At 39.8% G+C, this 26,534-nt stretch overlaps 4 protein-coding genes and 1 long non-coding RNA gene across 6 annotated transcripts; 4 read left to right on the top strand and 1 right to left on the bottom strand.

The window, feature by feature from the left end:
• Positions 1 to 113: 113 nt before the first annotated feature.
• On the top strand, positions 114 to 8,198 carry zmpste24 (zinc metallopeptidase, STE24 homolog). Its single transcript, XM_083792046.1, has 9 exons — positions 114 to 505; positions 2,526 to 2,672; positions 2,881 to 3,084; positions 3,457 to 3,609; positions 4,175 to 4,316; positions 4,924 to 5,099; positions 5,654 to 5,758; positions 6,289 to 6,432; positions 6,595 to 8,198. The coding sequence occupies exons 1-9, from the start codon at positions 395 to 397 to the stop codon at positions 6,817 to 6,819; spliced, it is 1,407 nt and encodes a 468-aa protein (XP_083648172.1). The 5' UTR covers positions 114 to 394; the 3' UTR covers positions 6,820 to 8,198.
• A 770-nt stretch (positions 8,199 to 8,968) lies between these two features.
• Positions 8,969 to 12,091, top strand: LOC310878017 (ATPase inhibitor, mitochondrial-like). The gene is made up of 3 exons (XM_083792067.1): positions 8,969 to 9,085; positions 10,723 to 10,823; positions 11,160 to 12,091. The coding sequence occupies exons 1-3, from the start codon at positions 9,014 to 9,016 to the stop codon at positions 11,299 to 11,301; spliced, it is 315 nt and encodes a 104-aa protein (XP_083648193.1). The 5' UTR covers positions 8,969 to 9,013; the 3' UTR covers positions 11,302 to 12,091.
• LOC310878021 lies at positions 12,084 to 13,347 on the bottom strand. The gene is made up of 2 exons (XR_014570850.1): positions 13,002 to 13,347; positions 12,084 to 12,920 (listed from the first exon to the last, which is right to left on the bottom strand). It is a non-coding gene; the product is annotated as an uncharacterized lncRNA (long non-coding RNA).
• A 489-nt stretch (positions 13,348 to 13,836) lies between these two features.
• LOC310878016 (uncharacterized protein) lies at positions 13,837 to 15,016 on the top strand. Its single transcript, XM_083792066.1, has 3 exons — positions 13,837 to 13,966; positions 14,513 to 14,625; positions 14,717 to 15,016. Exons 1-3 carry the CDS (start codon positions 13,895 to 13,897, stop codon positions 14,856 to 14,858), a joined length of 327 nt encoding a protein of 108 aa, XP_083648192.1. The 5' UTR covers positions 13,837 to 13,894; the 3' UTR covers positions 14,859 to 15,016.
• A 2,351-nt stretch (positions 15,017 to 17,367) lies between these two features.
• On the top strand, positions 17,368 to 24,426 carry LOC310878015 (uncharacterized protein). 2 transcript variants are annotated; one of them, XR_014570849.1, is made up of 18 exons: positions 17,368 to 17,444; positions 17,860 to 17,923; positions 18,205 to 18,268; positions 18,699 to 18,764; positions 18,959 to 19,105; positions 19,775 to 19,838; positions 20,025 to 20,174; positions 20,442 to 20,499; positions 20,690 to 20,751; positions 21,152 to 21,220; positions 21,418 to 21,530; positions 21,802 to 21,863; positions 22,054 to 22,208; positions 22,412 to 22,491; positions 22,676 to 22,835; positions 23,041 to 23,168; positions 23,358 to 23,517; positions 23,702 to 24,426. XR_014570849.1 is itself a non-coding variant. In XM_083792065.1 (18 exons), exons 10-15 carry the CDS (start codon positions 21,159 to 21,161, stop codon positions 22,703 to 22,705), a joined length of 348 nt encoding a protein of 115 aa, XP_083648191.1. In that variant the 5' UTR covers positions 17,368 to 17,444; positions 17,860 to 17,923; positions 18,205 to 18,268; positions 18,699 to 18,764; positions 18,959 to 19,105; positions 19,775 to 19,838; positions 20,025 to 20,174; positions 20,442 to 20,499; positions 20,690 to 20,751; positions 21,152 to 21,158; the 3' UTR covers positions 22,706 to 22,835; positions 23,041 to 23,168; positions 23,358 to 23,517; positions 23,702 to 24,426. The 2 variants fall into 2 exon arrangements, 1 of the variants encoding a protein (XP_083648191.1); XM_083792065.1 differs by having other exon boundaries at positions 21,802 to 21,829; positions 22,174 to 22,208.
• Positions 24,427 to 26,534: the final 2,108 nt, after the last annotated feature.

Genomic DNA, 26,534 nt, shown 5'->3' with positions numbered 1-26,534 from the left:
AAGCAAAATTCATCTATATATTTAATCCTAAACGAAATTTGCAGCGGAACCAAAGTCATTGGTCCTTGTTTCAATAACGACAGAAAGTTGGTTGCACTTTTCTGTGGACTCCGCATCTGGTCCGCATGAATGGGGCGAAGACGAGGCTCTCACTGGAATGGGAAGTGGACGCATTAGTGACCAAGTTCACACTTTTTGCTAATGTCTAGAAATAAAGTGAAGTCAACAGCACTTTACCTCAACTAAAATCTGTCTGAAAATTGCGTTTGTGTACACGTCAAGTGGGGAAGCAGGCGGTTATTAGCTGCTGGCTAATAAACATTCAAGCTAGCTAGTGTTTAGCTTGAAAGGCTAGCCAACCCAGCTTGAATAACATAGGCTCAGAACAGAAAACATGATGATTGAAACGTTATGTGACCTACCAGTGGAGAAACAAATATTTTATTCTGTGCTTGGATTCTCCTGGACGGTATACCTATGGGAGGCATACCTTTCGTACAGACAGGTAAGTTGAAGTTCACTGTCAAAACAGCTGTTTTATCTTTGACAGACGACAGTTTAGATTAGAATCTACTAACTACATTTTGATCAAGCTTTGGAGGAAAATGTATATTCATTATGGTCAGCTATTTTGTTTCCGTTAGCCTAATTGTATACATTTGAAATTAAACAATTAGACATTTTCTTGGACATATTGAAAATCTTGTAATGGCATATTAATGTCCTTTCTTTAGGGCTGCAACTATCGATTATTTTATTAGAGACTTTATTTATTAGAGACTTCTAATTACAAAGAATTAATTACAATTCTTTGTAAAAAGAAATTTTTAAAGTGAGTGACTGCAACTTGTTCCTTAATTTTGACTGCAACTTGTTCCTGTTTGTGGATGACTGCACTGCTGGTCTCAAGACAGAAACAAACTGCAGTTTGAAAAGGCCCGGCCCCTCACCTCTGAAGTCTGTAGAACTGGCTCGCTGATAAGCAAACTAGTTTATCAGCGAGCCAGTTCTACAGAGGATTCAGTTTTTCCCAGGTGTAATGATAGTCTATCATTAGCTGCAACTTTATAATGGGATGAATCTAGATATAATGGGATTGGGATTGACTCCCTACTCATCCAATTTGCGTTTGCGATCTGCTTGTATTAAATGACGTTAAACTCAGGGTATTGCAACTCTAGATTCATCCCATTATTAAAATCTATAGTTGCAAATTGCGGCTAGAAATGATCTACCACCCACGTTCCACCCTGGAGGCAAATCATAAATAATCATAAATAATGCTAAAAAAGGCCACCAATTGAACAAGATTCCTGTACAGGATCTCCTCACTGGTCAACAAAAACAGGAGCCCTCATACACACAGCACCTCAAAGGCCCTTAAAGCAAGGCTCCAGACTTCCCAAAACAAACTGGTCAGGCTACTATTTGGCTGGCCCCTCTCGGAACCCCCTGGGTCAGCCCAATCCGAACCGAACCGGGCTGACCCGTAGGGTCCCTGTGCGGTGATGTGTTTTCGTATGGAAATGATGGAACGCGGACATAAATACCTTCGGTAACGTGGTTTCTGCGATGTTTGAGGGCTTCTCTTCGTTTGAGGGCTTCTGAATGTGTGAACTCTAGTTTACAACGTACACCGCTGCGAATTCTCCTGTGCCGTGGAAGCCGTTAAGTATTTTTAATCTATGTTTGACTGATTTGGAAGCTTTGATTCCTCTCTTCCTTCCTTGTTTATTTACCGTTTATTGTACCGCCTCCCACTGTGCGGTTGGCTTGTGCGTAGCTACGTTCCTCCCTCTGATCTGCTCTGTCATAGCTATAGCCACTAGCTAGCCAGATAAGCGGTACAATGAGGTGTCAATAAACAAGGTAGGAAGAGAAGAATCAAAGCGACCAAATCGGTCATAAAAATACTTAACGGCTTCCGCGGCACAGGAGAATTCACAGCGGTATTTATAAGTACTTAATAGTTCACACATTCAGAATAACTCACACGAACAGAAGCCCTCAAACGGTGCAGAAACAACGTATCCACGGTATTTATGTTTATTTATGTCCGCGTACCAGGTGGCAGGGTAGAGGTGGAATAGGACCCCATGGCTACTGGGTCTCAAAAATGTCAGAAACTTCAGTACCATTGGGTTCTGACTTGTGGGGCTACTACTTGGCCTTACTCCCAGAACCCACCTATACAGAAGACTATATATGTACGTCTTTAAATGTTCTGATGAATTGAAAATAGAGGACCCTGATGTAAACAAGTCTTAGTGCTGGTTTCATCCTTGGGGGGGGGGGGGGGGGGGGGGGACTTGTGCTTTCATTTGAAATGTACCCATTCTACATACTACTGTTGTGAATACAAATTACACACACACAATTAGCTATCTAACCTCAGGTGAGCTTAGATAGCAAATTTTGAGAGCTTGTAAATTATACATAATGTTTTAAAGAGATTACATTGATTAGTTCGATTAACTGTTGCAACCCTAATGTCTTGTCTGTCTACCTTTTTGTTAACCTCACAGAGGAAGATATACAGAACAGTCACACACGTTCCCCAGGAGCTGGGGAAAATTGTGGACAATGAGACATTTGAGAAGTCACGGCTTTACCAGCTGGACAAGAGCAACTTCAGTTTTTGGTCAGGACTCTACTCTGAGACAGAAGGAACGGTAAGGTTTGACTTATGCCAGTGTCACATTTAATAGAAGATCTACAAGCTCACAACACGTTGCAGGCCTGACATGTTTTCAGCTTGTAGATCTACCATTTTCGGTGCACAACGACAATTACTGTATATTATCAATTCAAGTATACAATAATTTGTCCACTTAGTTTTATATGATCTTATTGTCATTGATTTCCTGTTCTGTCCTGTAGCTGATTCTGCTTCTTGGAGGAATTCCTCTCCTCTGGAGTGCGGCCGGTTCTGTGACATCCCGGTTTGGATTAGGTCCAGAACATGAGATCACCCAGTCCCTTGTGTTTCTGACCCTGGCCACCCTTTTCAGTGCCTTCACTGGCCTTCCGTGGAGCATATACAGCACATTTGTCATTGAGGAGAAGCATGGCTTCAATCAGCAGGTAAACTGTCCTTAACCCATTTTTGGCGGGAACCCCTTTTGGTGTTTGCATTATGTTATGCTTTAGCTATTGAAAAATAGCAGATCTACAAGCTCATAGTGCGCCACCGAGTGGTGCGCTACGAGCTTGTAGGTCTGCTATTTTTGAAAAATCGAAGATTTTTCAGTACATATGACCTCATCCTGGCCTCTCAAAGTTGCTGCCACGTTCAGCAACATGTTGATGTAACATCCTTTGCAGACTGTTCTAACAACATTACAGTATATATAACAAGATAATGATATTAACATGATATTTGTTTTGCACTGATTTGACTGCATACTTATGGCATCATTATTTTTTGTCCTTATTTTCATTTTTCACATTGCTTAGACAATGGGGTTCTTCCTGAAAGATGCTGTAAAGAAGTTTGTAGTCACCCAGTGTATCCTGCTGCCTGTGACATCTCTGCTCCTCTACATCATCAAGATTGGTGGAGACTACTTTTTCATCTATGCCTGGCTCTTTACCTTGTGTGTGTCTCTGGTTAGTGATGCTTTCACCTCACCAGCCTTGATATTTCTGAAATGGACAATATTCTACCACATCAGTCAGATGTTCCTGAAGCTCATTTGGGGAAAATGTAAAGGTTATCTGAAAATGCAATTTGCTGTTTGCGAGTTTCATCAGGAATCAGGATTCTTATAGAAAAGAGCAAAGAATGTATGGCTTTCATGATTTATAGCTGCCCGCCATCATTTAGTGCTACACAATGCTTCATCCTTGCTCAAATGTGAATCTCGATTTTCCTCCATAAGAATTGAGATCACGATTCTCACAAGATACATTTTTCCTCATGAAGGTATTTATTGTCTTTAGTCTATTCTTAGAATGCAACATGCTAACCTGTTCTCAATCAAAAGCAGTAATGCTTTCTTTGGCGTGATGTTATTCCTTTGTTGACAAGATTACTAGTAATATAAACCACATGAACATGTATCAGATTCATTCTATTTGCAGTTTTGTTTAATGTCAGTTAAACAAAGTTAAAAGCAAATTATCAACACAATTGATTTGATCTTGTATGCGTTTGTTCTGTGTTTTCTCCCAGGTACTTGTAACCATCTATGCCGACTACATAGCTCCTCTGTTTGATAAATTCACTCCATTGCCAGACGGGGAGCTGAAAACGGATATCGAAACCATGGCCAAATCTATCGACTTCCCCCTCACGAAGGTTTATGTAGTAGAAGGTATTAAACCCATGGAACCCCCATTACATACACCACACACAAGGTGCTCTGATCGGCCAGCGATGGGGATCAGCAGATAGTTTGTGTAAATGTGATTGGGATAATGATGTCTAGGATCGGATTGATGAAGCACTGTGATTTGGCAACGTAGAAATCAGGCTTCTCTCACACAGATTGCGCTAAACTAGCCTGGTAAACCATGCCAGTCGTGTGAATTCACATCATGTTATGTGTCTTCTGCAGACCGGTCTGGCCCCAAGCACTGGTTGGGTGTTTTGCATGAACCAAGAGCCAATCAGCATCTGTCAATCACAGGGCCCTCTTCCACTTTTTGGTTTCTGCAAAACACCCACACGGCGTTTGATGCCAGACCAGATAATGTGAATTCATTGACCCACCTGGATGGTTTACCAGCGCTACACCATCCTCGCAAAAATAATAATAATCATCCTTAGTACGCTGCGCACCTAATACGTAGATGGTGAAAAGTCTGACATTTGTCTTCAACTTTGTTGAACACCAAATTCTAAAATGTTTACCATATCTGAAAATGTCTAGGTAGACCTACCCGATGTAGACTAAAACTAAACTACTACTATTCTTCCAGGTTCCAAGCGTTCCTCACATAGCAACGCCTACTTTTATGGATTCTTCAAGAACAAGCGCATTGTGCTGTTTGACACCCTGCTGGAGGATTACTCTCCTCTGAATAAGCCTGGAGAACAACAGCCAGACCAGACAGAGGCTAATGACACACCCAGCGAGCTCAAAGCCAAGCCTAAGGTTACAATGCAAAATAATATATTTTCATATTAGTAATAATTATGAAACTTCTTCTGCAAGACATACTGTAACAGTACAGTAATTAAGTAAACACAATCAGCGATGGTAATTTAACTTTTATTTCATTGTCATGCAGAGGATGCGCAATTATATTTTAGGGTGAAGACCCTTACAAACCTGATTCCATGTAAACATTATTTCTTGTTACCTGGCTGAACCTGAATGGGATCATAGCTGGAGGAATGACAATCCAATTAATAACAATGTAGTTTGAGCTGTTGCCAGAGTACTTAGTGCAGTACCTGTTATCAGTGTACATAGAGGCCAGTCTATTCCTACCATGAGCTTTAAAACAAATAAAAAATAAAAACAATTTTATCATGTTTGTTTTTTTGTTTTGATAAATGATATTCTAGTGAAACTTATTATTTATTATTATTACACATTTTCTACTTGCCTTGAAAAGAGTGTAATTTTGATGAAAGTAGAATTTTATTTGATGTATGAAGTATGTACTGCTTTAACATTTTTATTTGCTTTTCTGTCTCTCTAAGAACAAAAAGCAAGGCTGCAACAACCCTGAGATCCTTGCAGTTCTTGGTCATGAGCTGGGCCACTGGAAGCTTGGCCATACTGTCAAGAATATTGTCATCAGTCAGGTGGGTTTTCAGAACAAAGGATCCTTTATATTATAAAGGATATGAGTCAATGTCAGTGACAATTATAATGTGTATTATTGTCACTGACATTGCACCAGCAGTGCAGACTGCAGAGTCATCCACAAACGGGAACAAGTTGCAGTCAAAATATCATTCTAGACACATGTTGAAAAGTCGAAAACTCATAATTTCTGTCTCCGGTTAGATTCCCAGCTGGTCGGACCATTTTGCTGCATGTCACTCCCCTACTCTTGTACTCATGTTATACTCTCTCCACTGTACATATCAACTTAAGTAAAGGCAAACAAAACCCCAAAGATATAACTGAAAATACATAATATTTGTCAAGAAAAACTAATGTGACAAATACGTCTTGCCCTGAGCATTTTACATTTGTTTAACTTGACCATTGTCCTGTCCAATGTTTTATACACAGCAGTAACTCGGTCAAATGTAGCTATATCAATATATGGATCGAATGTGCGTGTGTCTAACCAATTACACAAGTTGTTTCTCTTTCTGCTCTGCAGATGAATTCCTTTCTGTGCTTCTTCCTCTTCGCTGTTCTGATTGGGCGGAAGGAGCTGTTCCTAGCCTTTGGTTTCCATGACACCCAGCCAACCTTAATTGGCTTGATGATCATCTTCCAGTTCATTTTCTCTCCTTACAATGAGGTAATTCTTGTTCTTCCAATACTCGTAATTATGTTTACTACAATAATTTAAAAGAAAATAAGCATTGTTTATCTTTTGGCATTTGTCATTGTACCACTATTGAAATGTTGTATTTTATTATGTGTACTGCTCGTCATTAGTTGTCATCATTTTCCTTTGCAGCTCTTGTCATTTTGTCTGACCGTCCTAAGCCGCAGATTTGAGTTCCAGGCAGATGCTTTTGCACGGGCTATGGGCAAAGCTTCTGAGCTCTATTCTGCCCTCATCAAGCTCAACAAGGACAACTTGGGTTTCCCTGTGGCTGACTGGTTATTTTCCATGTGGCACTATTCCCACCCTCCTCTCCTGGAGCGTCTCAGAGCACTGGGCAATGTCAAGCAGGACTGACGGGCCCAGAATGGGGCGTGGGTGTCGCCTCCACCCAAGATCTGCCGGAGACCACTCCTGGCCCTGTGATGTGCTCTACTCTACTCTGCTCTGTCTGCTTTCCTCTTTTTTTTATTTTTGTCTTGGTTTTATTTGATTTTGACATTTAATTTTCATACGGTTCCCTTTACTTAGAATTTTATTTGTTTCAAAGAAAACCAAAAAAAAAAAAAGAAGAAAAATCAGCACAACGCAGCCTAAAACGCTTACCAAACCTGGGATGAAGTTTCTGCTTTTCCTTAAGGCAAATGGAGGTACTTTTTACATATCGTACACCTTGGCCAGTATCAGAGTATGTGTAATGGAATGTTTTTGTCAGATTTTACAAAGAGCTAATTTGATTTTTATTTGTTCAAAGGGTTTATTGGTTGTTTTATTTGTTCAAGGGATTTATTGATTGTTTTATTTCTTAAAGGGGAATATTTTTCATTCAGTTTTATTTGAATGAATGACATTATTTTTTATTAGATTATGAAAATAAATAATTTAACCTAATTCCACACATTTTACTTGCATGGTGTAGCCATTAGCCTATACAGCTGTCTTGCTCAGTTTCCAATTATTAAGCGTCACCCTACAGTTCACCGTACACAAACTAACCAATCAAATCTTTGACTGTAGGATTAATTGGTTTGTTGTGTGAAAACGAAAAATGAAATGTTTGACTGTAGGATTAATTGGTTGTGTGAAAAATGAAAAGTGTCCTGTGCTCTTCTCACCTACTTGTTACTAGGTTTTGGATTTTACAGTCCAGAGTAAATGGAAATTATCCCAGAACATCCCATGTTTGGTGGTGCTTCTCAGACAACCTCAAACTCAAAACAGTTAACATGCTAGATTTCAATTCCACATCTGGCAGATACAGTAGACCACTGCCAATGCTGTAGTGAAATCATTATGAGTCACTGTAAATTTCTACAATGGTAGCTTTTCTGGGCTAGTGAAACATGGTTGAGTGTATGCCATATACTTTGCCACCTTGTTTCTCTAAATTTAGGAATAATCATTGAAATTTATATTTTTTACTTTTGGTTTTTACAATATTTTCTTTGTTTTAATGCACTTAATTATTACCGAGGGCCAATCAACCTGTAAATGTGTAATTTTGACGAAGAGCATAATTCCAACATGTAACTGGTTAGAGAACGAACCGTGGAAAATATTGAATGTGGTTTGAAATCTTAAGTTCCTCTTTTTTATTGTTTTGTTTCTTCTGTTTTGGTGCCTATTTGTGAGCCCAAAGTTGACTAAGAATCAAAAGATTTATTACAGTCATTGTTTGGTTTGATAGTAGAGTGAAGCCCATACTTGCAGAAATGTGAATAAAAACCCTCAAAGCACCTCTGTTGTTTTCTCTCTAAAGATAGAAATCATGATAAATTGGATCCACAGCAATGTTTAATTGAAGCAATGTTTTTAATTGGCTCCAACTCCAACAACTAAATTATAAAATGTATAGTAAAGATACTGTGAACTTTTAAAATTGTTGTACAAATAGCCCACTCACTGGTCATGAATGTTTTTATTTATTGCAATACGTTTTGTATTAAAATATTAGAAGTTGATTTTTAGATTTTAGAGAGTGTAAAGAGAAACCACGTTGAGACTTCAGAGATAAAAACAAAGCTGAAATTCTTGACGTTGTGCCCGTGTCAGGGTCAGTTATATCTGGAGTCTGGACCAGTCACAGTGCAGTTCACCTAAAAGTTACGCAGGCAGGCACAGTACCCTTCACTTTCTTCCAGGAAATAAAACGTCTGGGTTTCCGAGGCTACCCAAGCTTTCTTGGGCTACCCTAACGTGAAGTTGTTACGCAGAGCGTGCGTGCTGAGACCATACCATTGCAGAGTCAGAGAGGGTTACTGACTTAATGACTTAGTTAAACGTTTAACATTGTTCCTGCTATTCCCTAAGAGTTTATAAATGCTACATAAATATCAAACTCGTCAGATATATTCTAGATTCGATTTTGATTGTTATTTGACCTATTATTTTATTGGATTGTTCGTTTTCGTTCATTGTCTCCCCTCTAATGGAAAGCCTGGTGACGCGAGGTTACCCCTTTATAAAAACAGGCACGCCCCTTTTGGTGTATTCAACAACCTTCATACATCAGCTGACCTGGATGCTAGTGTTGTTCATTTAGAGAGCAATTATGGCAAGATTTTTGAGGCCCAATGTCAGGAACTTTGTCAGCACACAGTTAAGAATGGCATCCGATCATCAGGTAAAAGTATCTGCTAGCTAGACCATGCTTTATGAATGTTCGATTTAGCTACCAAAACACAGTTAATTTCAATGAATGACTGTGTGTGGTTGACTGCATGCCATGTTGTTGACACGGCGGTCCATGTAATAACGTAATCACGTAATGTCATGTTCTTGATTGGAACGCAATGAACTTGACAATTGGAACCAGTTTCGCGTATCGTTGAACAACACTCACTGTATATGACAAATATTTTTAATTGATTTTCATTCATGTCAGTAGCTCATTAAGTGGAAATGTGAATTGTTGGGCTAATGGGTTTGAAACAGTGCATGCCTGTGCATGGATACGTGTTCTCAGTTCAGTGCATTATATTGTTGAGATTTTGAGAAACATTCTGGATTATTCCAAAGAACTCATGTGGCCGCGTGGATGACAACAAAGGGGAATTCTCTCCTTTTTTGTATCAAATTTGACCTTCAGAATGGTGTTGCATTTTCAGGATCCATCCTGCACTAGCCCAACATTACTGGGAGAAATTAATTGCTGTTGGCAAGTTAAATGTCATGTGAGCAAATGCAGATTTTTATAACCAGTAAAACAGCATATCTTGAGTGTGATGAGGTCAGATAAATGTGATGATATGTAATGTCAGCTCCATATATATAGATCTAAGGGTAGCAGCAGGGGCAGTGTATTGAATGTACATGGTTTGATGAGGGCCCAGGTGGGGTCGGGCCTTAATTTTCAGGCCTGTTGAGAACTCTAGTTTTGCCGGGCGCGGCAGGCCTGTCTAGAGTTTAAATGGACAGGTATCAGTCAAAAGGGAGACATCGAAAAGGAAGGATGGATGGGGAACGATCAGTTATGGAATGTCAGAACAGGTGCTGACATATATCCATATACTAATATTGATGACATCAGGGATCTCCACATATGGGCTTAATTTTGACAGCAGGTCGCATTTACTATGACATCTCAATCCCTGATGATGTCATGCGATGTCACGAGACCTTGGCACCATATATGGGGCTTTCACATGTATGGGGATTTTCAGTGATAAACTGTCTGACTGACTGGAAATGCATGATTCCGGCATACAGTGGTTATCATGAGACTGTCACAAATTATGATCACAGGCAGGGATCTCCATATATGGACATAACAGGGATTGTATTAGGGTATGAGCTGGGAATGCATGTATGGAACATTTTCATATGATGTCACGATGACCTGGGCACCTGGGGGCTTGCCTGGGGAGACCAGGGGACTGATGTCACGTGATGTCACGATGACCTGGGGGCTTGCCTGGGGTGAGCGACGGGGATTTGAGTTAGGGCCGATTCATACTCCTATTTTAGAGCCGAATAAAAGTCGGTTTGGCGCTGTAGAGCCTACAATGTGACGTCATTTGAGGTTCGGGGGGGGGGGGGGCTCTTTGGTGCTACTGAAAATTTCTGACGAGCCAAAATCATTTCGGCACTACAGCGCCGAAACAGCGGTAAAATAGGAGTAAGAATCGGCCCTTAGGTGACCGGTGATGTGTCAGAATAACCGGGATTGTGAGTGAGGTGACAAACGCAAGGTTGCATAGTTATCTGCGACCTCTGGTCGCAAAAATTATATAAGTCTATATTTCTTCCCTCTTCCCTTAGACGGGTGATCTGGGTGGAGGTGCAGGAAAGGGTGAAGGAGGTGGAGCCGGGGCGAAGAAACAAGTTAAGAGAGAGTATACTCAGGAGGAGATGTACTTCAAGTATGTTTCCCTCTTTTTAGACCACTGACTGTTGGCCTATTGTTTGGTGACGTAGGATTGTATTATACATGCTTTAGCTCTTAACGCAATCATAAGTATCAGTGTCTACACTATCTCTGTGTACATATGTATATTAATATAATGCACAATTGGGAATGAAAATGAACACTATAAATAAAATAATCTACACAGTAGAATAAACACAATTTACCGCTTTATAGCAGAGATAGACTAGGAAGTGCAATAAAAGTGGCAGAACATTAGATCACAATATGCCTGGGCAAGTGGAAGCTTTATTTTTAACCATGTTACTACCCTTCCATTTCTCCTGCACAGGCGTAAAGAGCAGGAGCAACTTGCCAATCTGAAGCAGCACCACAAAGAGGAAATTGACCACCACAAGAAGGAGATTGAACGTCTGCAGCGTGAGATTGACCGCCATAAGGGAAAGATCAGGAAACTGAAGCATGATGACTGAGACGAAACCACACAGCAATCCCAGTCGGAGTCTCAATGATTCACAGTGCCAAAGTCCCCTACTGCTCAAAAATCACACCCGTTTGAAGTGAGGGGCGCTCTTATCATCATACATCATCTCATTCTGGCCAATCACAATTTGCGTCCTCACCTTTGTCTTCCATGTTTGTGTTTACACAAACACTCAAAGCTCAAATTCATTGTCCGTGGCATTCAATATTGGTGTGTACACAATGTGTGTGCACAAATCCTCAAAACTAAACCCTCAATAATTTTACTGCATGCACTGCCTAGCCAGGCCCACTGTTATGTGGTTGAATTATGTTCTGTAAATGTAAAGAAAGCAAGGCCTAGGGAGGACTGCAAGTGCAACTACACAGAGAAGGACAGTGCATACTTTACTGGAGAAAATTAAGATATTCTCTGCATTTTTTCAATACTGCACACCAACAATAATCAACTTTTATATTGCAATTTAAAATGTATTTCTTAAAGGGGTTTATTTATTTTTCATTCAGTTCTATTTGAATGAATTACATTAACACTTTCAAAAGACCTTTGGGCATTTTATCGTCTACTTAGGTTTATGTCAACATCCCAGACAGTTTTTAAGTTGCTCGATTCAGTATTTAGATGTTTGATATTCATTTTAGTTGCCCCGCCCCCTTCCTATACAAACCCATTGTAACTTAAAACTCAATTGTAACCATGATAGATTAATTGAAAACACCCATCCTTGTTCCTGGTGCTGATATCGTCATTGTAATACGTGAGGGTGATGTGTTTTTTTTTTTCATTTACTTTTAATAATTATTCCTGGAGGAGGTTCTTTTCCAAAATAATTATTAAAAATAAATGAAAAAAGTAATTGAAAAGCCACGGCCCCTCATGTATATACATGACAATATCAGTGGATTTTGAAGTTACAGTGGGTTTGTATAGGAAGGGGGGGGGCAACTAATCAAATATCTAAACACTGAATCAAGAAACTTAAAAACTGTCTGGGGTGTTCACATAAGCCTTAGACCCCTTAGTAGACGATAAAGTCTTCAGTTTTATCTTAACGGACTTAATACCATAATTTTGACTTGCATGTTGTAGCCATTCGCCTATAGGCCTACAGCTGTCTTGCTTGACAGCCGTTTCCAATTATTAAGCATCAGTGTTTTTGATGGGGAACAAATGAACAAGTTCATTCGACAGTACACTGTGCACAAACTAACCAGTCATATAATTGACTTTAGTGCACAAGTGTCCTGTGCTCTTCTCACCTACTTGTTACTATAGGTTTTTTATACAGTCCAGAGTAAATGGAAATGATCCCTGTCCATCCCATGTTTGGTGGTGCTTCTCCAGTCAAGCTCAAGTTAATTAACATGCTAGATTTCAAATCTACAACTGATAGATGGACCACTCCCAATGCTGTAGTGAAATAATTTGTAAAATAAAGTGTAAAATAAAGTGACAAGTTTCTACAATGGTTAGCTTTTCTGGGCTAGGGAAACATGGCCAAATATGCCACTGTTTTTCTCTAAAGCAGTTCCATTTTAATGCATGTAATTACCAAACTGTAATAACCTTTACATGTAAAGTTGATGAAGAGCCATGAACCATATTAGCCTGGTTAATAAACCAGACTAATATCGCATGCCGGCAGGCAATTTATTTTTGCCAACGGCTGATTCGGTCTGGTTTATTAACCAGGCTAGAACCATATAATATTGAATGTGGTTTGAAATCTTATTATCTTAAGTTCCTGTCTTTTCTATTGTTTAATTTCTATTTGTTTTGGTGACTATTTGTGAGCCCAAAGTTGACTAAGAATCAAATGATTTATTTTGGTTTGAATAGTCAGTGGAGCCCATGTGAGATGTGAATAAAACCACTCAAAGCATCTAGTTTTCTCTCTAAATTATAATAGCAGTACAGACTGTGCACTTTTTAAATACTTGTCCAAGTCTGTACTGATCATGATTGTTTTTGTGTATTGCTACATTTTGAATAAAAAAAAACTAGAATTCACGATTGTGTGTTAACGAGTGAAAGCACTACTTTTATTGAGATAAAAGATTAAATTCTTCCCATTTTTTTTTGCCCTTGTGTACGGTCCAGCCATAGAGTCCACCTTAATGTTGCGGTGAATGGTGATGCGTTCACACGGGCTTTTTAATGATGGAAGCCACAAGCCAGCGACATCACGTTGCAAAGACGCAAGCAACGCAGCAGACCTACGCAGCCACGCTTCACTCCACGTTAAGCCAGTAGCTACGCAGAGCGTGCGAGACCATACCATTACAAATATGGGTAGGCCTACTGACTTTTATCAGTTTTACACGTTTGTTCCTGCTGTTTCCTGAGGGTTTAGAAAAGCTACATGAATATAACACATATCGGATATCTTCTAGATTAGATTTTTTATTGTTATTTGACTCATTCTTGAAGTTGTTTCTTGTATTGGATTGTTTTTTCTTTTTATTTGCTCCCCTCTATATAATAGGCACGCCCCTTCTGGTCAACGGTAACCTTCATAAGTCAACTGCCTGCTTGTCAGAATGAATGCGATTCAGTCATTGTTGTTCGTTTAGAGAGCAATTATGGCAAGATTTTTGAGGCCCAACGTTACGAACTTTATCAGTACACAGTTAAGAATGGCATCCGACCACCAGGTAAAATTAACTGCTAGACCAGACTTTATGAATGTTAGATTTTAGCTACCAAAATACAGTTAATTTCAAATGAATGGCTGTGTTGTTGACTGCATGTTGTTGACATGGTCCACTGGCAATAACGTTGTCATGTTCTTGATTATAGGGAACGTAATCGTTTCGAGTATCGTTGAACACTATATGACAAATGTATTCAATTGATTTTCATTATGACAAATGTTTAGTTGGAAATGTGCACTTTTGTGCTATTTGTTTGAAACCTAGTTCAGGCTTGTGCATACGTGTTGTCCTCAGTTCAGTGCATGATTATATTGTTGAGAAACCTTCTGGATTATTCCACTCTCTGGCCGTGTGGATGACAACAAAAGGAAGTTCTTTTTTTTGTATCAAATAACTTCAAATTTGACTGACCTTCAGAATGGTGTTGCACTTTCAGGGTCCATACTTAATGGGAGAAAGCTGTTCTACAGGTGGCGGATGAGCTAAATGTCACAATCAAGATGGCTATAATATTAATTCCATAGGTCTATATTTCTTTCCTCTTAGATGGGTAATCTGGGTGGAGGTGCAGGGAAAGGTGGAGGAGGTGGTGGATCCATCAGAGAAGCAGGTGGATCCTTGGGGAAGAAACAGGCTGCTGAGGAGGAGATGTACTTCAAGTATGCATTTCCCTCTTTTAGTCACTTTAGGCCTACCTCGGCGATGTAAGATTGTATTTTTCATGCCTACCCTTTCATCTCCCTTGCGCAGGCGTAAAGAGCGGGAGCAACTCAATGCGCTGAAGAATCACCACCAAGAGGAAATTGACCACCAGAAGAAGGAGATTGAACGTCTGCAGCGTGAGATTGACCGCCATAAGGGAAAGATCAGGGAACTGAAGCAAGATGACTGAGAAACCACATTGCAGAAGTCTCAGTGATTCACAGTGCCAATAAGAAACCCTACTACTCAATACGTTTGTTGCATCACTGCCTAGCCAGGCCCACTGTTATGTGGTTAATTCATTTTCTGTAAATAATTGAAAGTTAATAAAGGAAGTACTTGTTATAATTGTTGCCATTGAACACATCTTCAGATATTGGCCTAGGGAAGTCTGCATGCAACTACACATTTGTGAGGACAGCGCATGCCACAATTAAGATGTTCTTTGAATTTAATTTCAATACTGCACCATCAACAATAACCAACCTATATTTTGTTTTACTCAGCATGGTAAACACCTTGAACAGATGATACACAATACATAAAATACTATAAGATATAGTAATCTCAAGCAAAGAGTTTACCTATTTGAGCTATTTTCTTGACAAGGTTATCAAATAAGATTTTTGGGCAAATGTCCTCTTTGTCAACAAAGGTGCTCTCAGGACTCTTGCCGGAGCCCTCATTCAATGCCACTTTGGCTATGCTTGCACCTTAGTTCCCCAATGTCACTAAAGACTGCTTCAGACCTCCCAAAACAAACTCATTTGACTACTTCTTGGCCTGGGCCCACCTAATTCCAACACATTTTGCTAGTCTGGGATGGCTCAGTGTAGAAGACCGTTTAGGAATTCAAAATGGGATTGGGTTTTAAGAGGGGGGCTCAGTCAGTGCCCACATTATGTGGGCCACATACCTGCACTAACTACTTCAAAGTGACAAGTGAGTGACACCCACAGCCACAATACCAGAGCAGTGGCGGAAGGTTCCTATAACGGCAGTGGGTGCAGCCACGCATATTTGCGCTGCGGCTGGCTGCTATTAGCTCTTAAAAGAGCCGTTGTGTTGTGTTATTATTTTGCCAGTGGGTTCTTCTGCTCCTGTGCACCCCCGGAGTTGACGCCACTGCCAGAGGGAGTGACCGCAACAAACAAATGTGGAATACGCTGACAATCCCTTAAAAATGGCGATCAAACGGGACTGAAAATCCATCTTTTAGGAGACCACAACTTCCACAAGGGGTGGTAAACTCACTTTTCCCATAGAAAAGAGATGGCATTCACTGCTGCTATTTTTTCTCTTTCCCATTGTTCTGCTTTGTACAGGTTTATATAAATTATATTGGTTGATGATAATGTATTTTGGTGTTATTTTATGATATCTTTATGAATTTAGTACATATAGGACCACAATTGAAACAAATCCCTCAGAGTTATCCTCTAGGTACAATCAATCAACCATTCAATCAATCAATGTATAATCATGAATTAGAACAGTCAGTGGACTCAGTCAGTGGACTCAGACTACCTATATTAAATGCATAACTAACTTTTAGCAAAGTTATGTTATAATTTAAGATGATTTACAAACCTTTTTACAGACTGGCCAGGATAATTATTTATAAAATGGGGATGATTCATTTGAACTCATCAGACTTCAATAATCTCAGTTAGTTTACAAATATGATAGATTAATGTAATCACACACAATATTCATATAGCACATTCCATAATTAAAGTCATTACAAAAATGAAATACATAACAGTCAAAGGAAAGTCAAGAAACACTACAGCAACTGATACATCTTCTACAGACTATATCCACAGGGTGGCGCTGGAGGGTCATTTCTTTCTCAGTAAAGACGTCGTCACGTCCGCTGAACCCTGGTATAATAAGGGCCATCCCCGCGTGTATCTTTCTTTATGCACATCATCATGGCGAGACAGCACAATGCGGTGGGTAGCTGACTCACTGAGCTTGATTTTCTCACTTTCTTGGCTGAACTGGAAAATAGTATCATAATCAATATAGGCTACTTGCTTATCGCCTTTTTTGTGCCACCTTGCAACACAACATGGATGTTTATGTGTTGTTGGGCCGCTACTGAATAAAATCCACTAGGCCTTAGGCGGAGGCCCAGTGTGGATGTAATACTGTGTGTACTGTACACTGACTTTAATTCAATTTATTAGCTTAAGCTGAATACATTTGTTTCGATTCAGTCACATGGCATTTGGGCCAGTTGACTGCATGTTGGCATGTTTTATTTTATGCACACGTGGTTATTGAAGGGTCTTATTTCGTGCTTGGGGTGTCGGGTTCAGTTAAAAATACGTTTTGTCCATGTGCACTTTGTGCAGTCAAAGTAAAGCTGAAAGTAAAGCTGAAAAGCAAACAATGTGCACCTTTATAGAATTTGTTTGAAACTGCTAAGACTTGTTTACATGGGGTCCTTTTTCAATTCATAACATTTAGACATACTCTACAGTCTACACTAATATGCTTACAGTTTAGTTGCATAGGAGCTAAAATGTATTTAACCCATTGAGCCGAATTGGGGACTTCGTTACTTTTGTAATTAAGGAACATTCTATATGCTTGTACTGTATTATGCTGGTAAATTCTGTGCTGGCAACCATGCCCATCAATGAGTGTTTGTCTTTCATTCTGACTAATGCATTGCATCCTTATTCCATGTAGGTTCTGCTGCTTGATGGCAGGTGGGCTTATACTTGGGTGTTTTGCTCCTGTGGCTAATCGGGACGGGTACTGCTGGGTACGTCAAAGGGGGAGGCGTACTAATGTACCTGTCTAATGAACACCAACCCTTGCTGTGGCAATGCCTATAGTGCTCCTATAGTGACATCTTCTGGAGGACCAACTGTTGGGTTCTCAGATTTAATTAAGTGACTCTTCCCATCAGGAAAAATGGTCTGTGTCGAGACTGTCTAATGTGACTAACGACACCAACAATTTCCTATCAACTAATTTGCCTTAGTATCTCTAGAATTATCTTCTAGTGCTATACTGTCTGTCTATGATTACACTACTCGTCTATAGTTGAGTTTAACGACCATGAAAAAACTCACATGCACTACCATCTGAGACTGACTGTTGCCAATAAGTGTCGATATGATGTTCTTGTCTATTGAGGTTTTAAGACTTGTTTTGTTTGTCTTTCCTCCCTATAGGCCACAAGGTGGTAGTGCTGAGATGAGGGGAATGAAATTTCTGGAAACTTCTACTGCAATAAATGTTAGTAGCCTTAATACTTTCGAAATACTGTAGGGTGCATCCTGTTTGACCTGCTTACTGACACATTAAAGTTATCTATGAGAATACCTACGTCAGTATTATACATTCAGATACCGAATGGTTTGACCTGCTTACTGTCAATGATGATGATGTACACATTTGAGTTAATGATAATACTTTACATGCACTACCATCTGAGACCGACTGTTGCCAATAAGTGTCAATATGATGTTGTCTATTGAGTTTTTAAGACTAGTTTTGTTTGTCTTTCCTCCCTATAGGCCACAAGGTGGTAGTGCTGAGATGAGGGGAATGACATTTCTGGAAACGTCTACTGCAATAAATGTTAGTAGCCTTAATACTTTTGAAATACTGTAGGGTGCATCCTGTTTGACCTGCTTACTGACACATTAAAGTTATCTATGAGAATACCTAACATTCACTAGCATCTGAGGCATAAGCATGATTCATGTGCATGCAAGGATATCAAATGGTGTTTGTGTCATGACATTAGCTTTTTGAACTGTGGTTCTCTTCGATATTTAACAAGGTGATGTGAGCCTTCATAACCTTAACGCACCAAAATGGGTATCATGATGATGGCTGTTTATTGCTTGACAATGATGAGTCTTTATCCAATACTGATCATCTATTGATGAAACAATTTACGGATCTGACTACTGAGTTGAGTCATGGACAAATTTGATATTTTAATAGAATTTTACAGCACTTGTCCTTTGAAGGTAATGACTTCCTTTCTTTGCCTTCATTCCAGGTATGACAGGCTGCACTGGACAGACGGACGGAAGGTGTTGATGCTGCCCCCCCTCCATACGACAAGGTGACTTTAATTTTCCAACCGGGGAGGACCAAAGGTCTTGTGTTTAAACCTGTGCTGTCTGTGATGTAACTTTTTTAACCTTACCATGCCTTGTTTGAGTCTTGACTCTGAAACGAAACACTTGTCTGAGACATGCTATTTACTCAAGAGTATGTGCTTTTGGCTACTGTATCTAATGGTGACCTCTTTCACAGAGGAAACGTACTGCATGGTTGTCCCAGCCGCCAATTGTGCACCTGAAGCCTCACCTGGATAAACGGATACTGCTGGGTACGTGAAGAACCTGTCGAGGAATCCCTGCTGTGTACCATACCACTTCAGAGCTATAGTATCTGTCAAAGGTGAGCTTGTAGATTACTGATTAATCCTCCCATCATTATGTGTCTAAATTAATGCCTGACTATTTCCTATGAATACATTTGCCTATCTCGAGACTTGTCGTCTTTATTGTCTGTCAATGATTACACCTACTCGCCTTGGTTGAGTTTAACGACCATGAAAAAACTCGCATGCACTACCATCTGAGATGAGGGGAATTAAATCTCTGGAAACATCTACTGCAATAAATGTTAGTAGCATTAATACTTTAAAATACTGTAGGGTGAATCCTTTTTCACCTGCTTACTGAAACATTAGAGTTATCTATGAGAATAACATGCACTACCATCTGAGGCATAAGCGTTACCAATGTTGTCTTGACCAATATGATTCATGTGCAAGGATATCAAATGGTGTTATGACATTTGCTTTTCGAACTGTGGTGCTCTTCGATATTTAACAAGGTGGTATGAGCCTTCATAACCTTAACGCACCCAAATGGGTATCGTGATGATGGCTGTTTATTGCTTGACAATGATGAGTCTTTATCCAATACTGATCATCTATTGATGAAACAATTTACGGATCTGACTACTGAGTTGAGTCATGGACAAATTTGATATTTTAATAGAATTTTACAGCACTTGTCCTTTGAAGGTAATGACTGTTTCCTTTCTTCGCCTTCATTCCAGGTATGATGACGGGCTGCAATGGACAGACGGAAGGTGTTGCTGCTGTCCCCCTCGATACGACAAGGTGACTTTAATTTTCCAACCAGGGAGGACCAAAGTTTAAACCTGTGCTGTCTGTGATGTAACTTTTTTAACCTTACCATGCCTTGTTTGAGTCTTGACTCTGAAACGAAACACTTGTCTGAGACATGCTATTTACTCAAGAGTATGTGCTTTTTGCTACTGTATCTAATGGTGACCTCTTTCACAGAGGAAATGTACTGCATGGTTGTCCCAGCCGCCAATTGTGCATCTGAAGCCTCACTTGGATAAACGGATACTGCTGGGTATGTGAAGAACCTGTCGAGGAATCTCTGCTGTAGACCATACCACTCCAGACCTCCTATAATATCTGTCAAAGGTGAGCTTGTACATGACTCATTAATCCTCCCATCATTAATTTATGTGTCTACATTAATGCCTGACCATTTCCTTTAAATACATTGCCTATCTTGACTTGTCGTCTTTATTGTCTGTCAATGATTACACCTACTCGCCTTGGTTGAGTTTAACGACCATGAAAAAACTCACATGCACTACCATCTGAGACTGACTGACTGTGACCAATAAGTGTCAGTAGTTGTCTGTCGAAATATTAAGATTTTCTTTTTTGTTCCCTCCTTACAAGGTGGTCGTGGTGAGATGTGAGGGAATCAACATCTCTGGAAACTTCTACTGCAACAAACGTCAGTATTATACATTCAGATACCGAATGGTTTGACCTGCTTACTGTCAATGATGATGATGTACACATTTGAGTTAATGATAATACTTTACATGCACTACCATCTGAGACCGACTGTTGCCAATAAGTGTCAATATGATGTTGTCTATTGAGTTTTTAAGACTAGTTTTGTTTGTCTTTCCTCCCTATAGGCCACAAGGTGGTAGTGGAGATGAGGGGAATGAAATCTCTGGAAACTTCTACTGCAATAAATGTTAGTAGCGTGAATCCTGTTGACCTGCTTACTGACACATTAGAGTTTATGAGAATAACTAACATGCATTACCAATGTTCTTGTCTTGACTAATATGATTCATGTGCAAGGATATCAAATGGTGTTATGACATTTGCTTTTTGAACTGTGGTGCTCTTCGATATTTAACAAGGTGGTATGAGCCTTCATAACCTTAACGCATCCAAATGGGTTTTATGATGATGGCTGTTTATTGCTTGACAATGATGAGTCTTTATCCAATACTGATCATCTATTGATGAAACAATTTACGGATCTGACTACTGAGTTGAGTCATGGACAAATTTGATATTTTAATATAATAGAATTTTGCAGCACTTGTCCTTTGAAGGTAATGACTGTTTCCTTTCTTCGCCTTCAGTCCAGGTATGATGACGGGCTGCACTGGACAGACGGAAGGTGTTGATGCTGTCCCCCTCGATACGACAAGGTGACTTTAATTTTCCAACCAGGAAGGACCAAGGGTGTTCTATTTTAAACTGTGCTGTCTGTGATGTAACTTGCTTTAACCTTACCATGCCTTGTTTGAGTCTTGACTCTGAAATTATACACTTGTCTGAGACATGCCATTTGTGCTGAAGTTTATCTGCCGTTGGCCCCTGTATCTAATGTTGACCCCTTTCACAGGGGAAACGTACTGGTCATCCCACCGTTTGATTTCTGCAAAATGCCCAAAGACCGGTCTGCACTCTGCAGTAGACTCATGAAATGTGAATTGTTGGCCCAGGATGGTTTACCAGGTACTAATGCACACAAGTTACAAAATTAACTTCTACTTGTCTGTTACGGCCTTTAAACAATTCAATGGTCATGACTATTGTCCTTGCTTAACAGTGATGAGTACTTTATCCCAAAACTGATAACTATTGATGAGAAATTTACGGATCTGACTCCTGAGTTGTGTCATGGACAAATTTGATACTTTATATACTTTGCAGCACTTTATGTGAAGTTGAAGGCAGTGTTTTTGTCACTGGAGTTTAAGGTTTCCATTCTTTGCCTTCAATCCAGGTAGCTGGGTTACGTCTGTCTCCAGGAGGTTGCACCACATCGCAGCAGTTCATCAGACCATGGTGAGTCACAATGAATGGTTAAAGTTTTAGAGGTTGCTGATCTGGATATGATTACACACCCAGCTCATTGATTTACAATGATACATTTTGTTCCTATTACTTCTGATCCAGAAACATTATAGTTTTTCTGTGTTTGGCTTTGTTTAGTTTAGGTTATAACTAAACATTTGTTGTAACCACTCCTGCCCAGGTTTACGTCACTGAGGAATATCCAGTATAACGAGAAGCAATCTGCATGGTGTAACTAAAACCCCTGGTGTCGTGTGCAGCCATTACGATTGGCTGGCTTGGTTACATCTGTCCCCACGAGGTTGCACCACATCTGCAGCAGTTCATCAGACCATGGTGAGTCACAATGAATGGTTACAGTTTGATCTAGTTTAGAGGTTGCTGATCTGGATATGATTACACACCCAGCTCATTGATTTACGATGATACATTTTGTTCCTATTACTTCTGATCCAGAAACCTTATAGTTTTTGTATGTTTGGCTTTTTTTAGTTTGTTTAGGTTATGACGAAAAATGTGTTGTAACTACTCCTGCCCAGGTGTACCTGTGTGTCGTGTCGCCAATCTCCCCATGTGTGCAGCCATTACGATTGGAGCTGCAGCAGTTCATCATTCCATGGTGAGTCACAATGAATGGTTAGTTTAGAGGTTGCTGATCTGGATATGATTACACACCCAGCTCATTGATTTACGATGATACATTTTGTTCCTATTACTTCTGATCCAGACACCTTATAGTTTTTGTATGTTTGTCTTCGTTTAGTTTAGGTTATAACAAAACATTTTTAACTACTCCTGCCCAGGTGTACGTCACTGTGGAATCTCCAGGATGATAAGAAACACAATCTGCATGGTGTGTCGTGTCTCCAATCTCCCCATGTGTGCAGCCATTACGATTAGCAGGCTGGGTTACGTCTGTCCCCAGGAGGTTGCACCACATCTGCAGCAGTTCATCAGACCATGGTGAGTCACAATGAATGGTTAAAGTTGTATCTAGTTTATAGGTTGCTGATCTGGATATGATTACACACCCAGCTCATTGATTTACGATGATACATTTTGTTCCTATTACTTCTGATCCAGAAACCTTATATATTTTTTTTATGTTTGGCTTTGTTTAGTTTGTTAAAGTTATAACGAAACATTTGTTGTAACCACTCCTGCCCAGGTGTACGTCACTGAGGAATATCCAGGATAACGAAGCAATCTGCATGGTGTAACTAAAACCCTAGGTGTCGCGTCGCCAATCTCAAAGGAGGTTGCACCACATATTCTGCAGCAGTTCATCAGACCATGGTGAGTCACAATGAATGGTTAAAGTTTATAGGTTGCTGATCTGGATATGATGACACACCCAGCTCATTGATTTACGATGATACATTTTGTTCCTATTACTTCTGATCCAGAAACCTTATAGTTTTTGTATGTTTGGCTTTGTTTAGTTTGGGTTATAACGAAACATTTGTTGTAACTACTCCTGCCCAGGTGTACGTCACTGAGGAATATCCAGGATGACGAGATGCAATCTGCATGGTGTAACTAAAACCCCTGGTGTGTCGTGGCTCCAATCTCCCCATGTTGGCAGACTGGGTTAGGTCTGTCTACAGGAGGTTGCACCACATCTGCAGCAGTTCATCAGACCATGGTGAGTCACAATGAATGGTTAAAGTTTTAGAGGTTGCTGATCTGGATATGATTACACACCCAGCTCATTGATTTACAATGATACATTTTGTTCCTATTCTCTCTGATCCAGAATCATTATGGTTTTTGTAGGTTTGGTTTGTTTAGTTTGGTTGTAACAAAACATTTGTTTATGCCTTTCACAGAAGAAACCCATGGTTGTACCAGCTGCCCTCAAGATTGTTTGGCTGCTGCCTGAACCAACCTGAGCTGTCTAGTTTCTCATGTGGCAGTATTCTCTCCCTCTGCTCCTGGAACTCCTTTAAGCCCTGGGTGATGTCCACCAGGATGGGAACTAGTCTCCCCGCAAGGACTGCCACTCCTGGCTCTGTGATGAGACTTTCATGTATCTTTACTAAGAAATTCATTTGTTTTTAAACTAAAATTAATTTAGCCTCAAGCTTGCAAACATTAAGTGAAATGGCTGAATACTCGGCAAAAATAGCAGATGCACAAAGCTTCCAACATGTTCCGACATGTTGTTGGCTTGTAGATCGGCAACAAAGTATAGACTCCAGGGTGTCTGGTCAACAAAGTAAAGCAAAGTTGCCATGTTTACCCAGGTTAACTGGAGTAAGCTCAAGAACTTGTTTACAGCCAGGCCCTGCTCATAGAACATTTCATGGTAGGGGTCGTTCAATGCCTTGCTCAAGAGCACTTCAATGGTGGTAATTTTGACGTGCCGGTCCGGGGATACGAACTAGCGACCTAATATCAATATCAAGACCGCTCCGCAAACCGTTCGGCCACCGCTGCCCCTAACAATGTGAACACCTGAAAAAGGCCATAAGCTGTAGCGTCTATGTGTGGGTTGTATCCTGGTTAGTACCATGCACTGTAATGTCCATCTAATAAAAGTTTTTTAACTTCACCAGAAGAGTGCCTTTTTTTCCCCCCCCTTGAATATTTAAGATGTGGTTTCCAACTATCGAGTATCGGCATCCTACTTTGCACAAACTGACTTTTGTTTGAAACTAATGTATGCAATTCTCACCGAACTGGTTCAAATTAAAACCTAAATTCCAATTGCTGCTTCAATTTACTTATTTCTGAGGCACATCTTGCAGTTATTTGGAGTGACTACCGTTCCAGAGATGGCTTTCTGGGCCAGATAAATGCTTCAGCATAGGCTTAAAGGAATCAGCAATTGAGGCGTGTTCTTATGAACTTAATTTTGACCAAGCTATAAAACTGTAAATGTACCTAAATGCCATGCTAGTAGTTGTTGGTACAGTTTAATCCGATAGCGGAGCCCAGCAATATGAATAAACTCCCTCAAATCACAGTTTAATTCTGTATGTATCTTTCCCCAATGGGCTCCAGTTTATGCCACCTTATATATTTAGTGGTTGGAGCCATGGGGAAGAAACTGGCTGCAGTGCTGAGGAGATTGTGTTTCAACTAACTACTTCATTTGGTCACATGATTCCATTTATGTATTGCATGCTTTAGCTGTATACTACATCCCATTTGTTTCCCCTATTGTACTAGTGCATTGTATTCCATTTGTCCCACACACACAGTTGCTGATTTACAGCACATGACTACAAGGAGATTGAACATCTGCAGATTCACTGCGGTAAGGGAAGACGAGCACAAATGGAGGAGAAAACTGCAATACCAGAGTCTTGGTGATTCACATTGCCAAAATTACAACTACTCGATGAATTCACTGCCTAGCCAGGCCCACTGTGTGGTTGATTCATGTAAATGCTTGCAAGTTAAAGCAATGTGCTTCGTTTTAAAAATGGTAATTGTTGCCATGGCCTTAATGGTTGGCCTAAGGAGGTCTGGATCTACAGATACACCTTTTTTGTTTGAGACATAGTGCACACTTTTAAAGGCCACCATTAAGATCAACAATATATCAAAGTTGCTGTTTACTATAGGCATAAACTTAAATAACTTGTACAAACATAAGAGGCACTGCCACTTTTGGCAGAACAGATTTCACAGATTTAAGAAATGTAAATGACAAATGAGGCTCAAGTGTGTGCACTTGCATGTAAAATCATGTATTGGAGAGAACTAGACACACTGGAGTGCAGACAGACCAAGATTTGACGATGAAATTATGAATTTAAACAAACACATCTGACTGTAATTCTCTTCACGCATTACATGATAAATTAATTAAATATTAATAATTCATATACTGTAGGCTACAGCACATGTGCTCATACAGCACATTTCACATGAGCAGCGGTGGCTCAGGGGTAGAGTAGCTGGATGGCAACCGCAAGGTTGCTAGTTTGAACCCGGGCTCCCCCAGAGTATCGAAGTGTCCTTGAGCAAGACACTGAACCCTCCTGATGTGCTGGTTGGTGCCTTCTGCTGCCATCAGTGTATTAATGGGTGAATATGTAATGCACAATCTATGTAAAGCGCCTTGGATAAATTAACCATTTACATAAAAAAGCAGAAGTAAATAAATAGAAGTGATTAAATAGAAAAACGGCAACTATGATCATATATATACACACACACAGAGAGAGAGAGAGAGATTAATCACAGTACTGTATGTCTGTCTACTGATAATAAAAAACCCTCTGTCTATCCAGAGGGTGGCGGTGTAGGATCATTGTATGCTCTGTTTTCTTTTTTCTTTCGTTTTTTATAAGACATATGGATATGGTAGGACTACAGAGAATTCAGGTATTTAACCAGCACAAACACCAGAGAAACAAAAAAATAAAAACAAAAACAAACAACAAAAAAAGAAACATACAAATAATATAATATATATATATAATACAGCAATGACATCAAGGTTCGGGGAAAGAGGATTTTACAGTTTCCTCCTCTTTTTTTGTTTGTTATTTACTAGTGCTAAAGATCTGATTAGCATTTTAAATTCCAATTTGAAGTGGATAAAGTTCATAGTAAAGTTTGCCCATTTTATCCTCTTGACATAAATACAAGAGGAAGTAATCTCTGTCGTCATGTCCGCCGAACCCCTGCATTATACTGCGGGCAACC

Source organism: Protomyctophum parallelum, assembly GCF_964188405.1.
Source record: "Protomyctophum parallelum genome assembly, chromosome: 20".
NCBI lineage: Eukaryota > Metazoa > Chordata > Actinopteri > Myctophiformes > Myctophidae > Protomyctophum > Protomyctophum parallelum.
This window is presented reverse-complemented; position numbering and strand designations above follow the sequence as displayed.

Bases quoted from the DNA above. Each gene is read 5' to 3' on its own strand.
- LOC310878017 (XM_083792067.1), top strand. From the start codon at position 9,014: ATGGCAAGATTTTTGAGGCCCAATGTCAGGAACTTTGTCAGCACACAG. The intron at 9,086-10,722 runs GTAAAAGTATCT...CTCTTCCCTTAG, and splicing joins GAATGGCATCCGATCATCAG to ACGGGTGATCTGGGTGGAGG. The intron at 10,824-11,159 runs GTATGTTTCCCT...TCTCCTGCACAG, and splicing joins CAGGAGGAGATGTACTTCAA to GCGTAAAGAGCAGGAGCAAC.
- LOC310878016 (XM_083792066.1), top strand. From the start codon at position 13,895: ATGGCAAGATTTTTGAGGCCCAACGTTACGAACTTTATCAGTACACAG. The intron at 13,967-14,512 runs GTAAAATTAACT...CTTTCCTCTTAG, and splicing joins GAATGGCATCCGACCACCAG to ATGGGTAATCTGGGTGGAGG. The intron at 14,626-14,716 runs GTATGCATTTCC...TCCCTTGCGCAG, and splicing joins GAGGAGGAGATGTACTTCAA to GCGTAAAGAGCGGGAGCAAC.
- LOC310878015 (XM_083792065.1), top strand. From the start codon at position 21,159: ATGATGACGGGCTGCACTGGACAGACGGAAGGTGTTGATGCTGTCCCC. The intron at 21,531-21,801 runs GTACTAATGCAC...CCTTCAATCCAG, and splicing joins GGCCCAGGATGGTTTACCAG to GTAGCTGGGTTACGTCTGTC. The intron at 22,209-22,411 runs GTGAGTCACAAT...ACTCCTGCCCAG, and splicing joins CAGCAGTTCATCAGACCATG to GTGTACCTGTGTGTCGTGTC.
- zmpste24 (XM_083792046.1), top strand. From the start codon at position 395: ATGATGATTGAAACGTTATGTGACCTACCAGTGGAGAAACAAATATTT. The intron at 506-2,525 runs GTAAGTTGAAGT...TTAACCTCACAG, and splicing joins CATACCTTTCGTACAGACAG to AGGAAGATATACAGAACAGT. The intron at 3,610-4,174 runs GTTAGTGATGCT...GTTTTCTCCCAG, and splicing joins TTACCTTGTGTGTGTCTCTG to GTACTTGTAACCATCTATGC.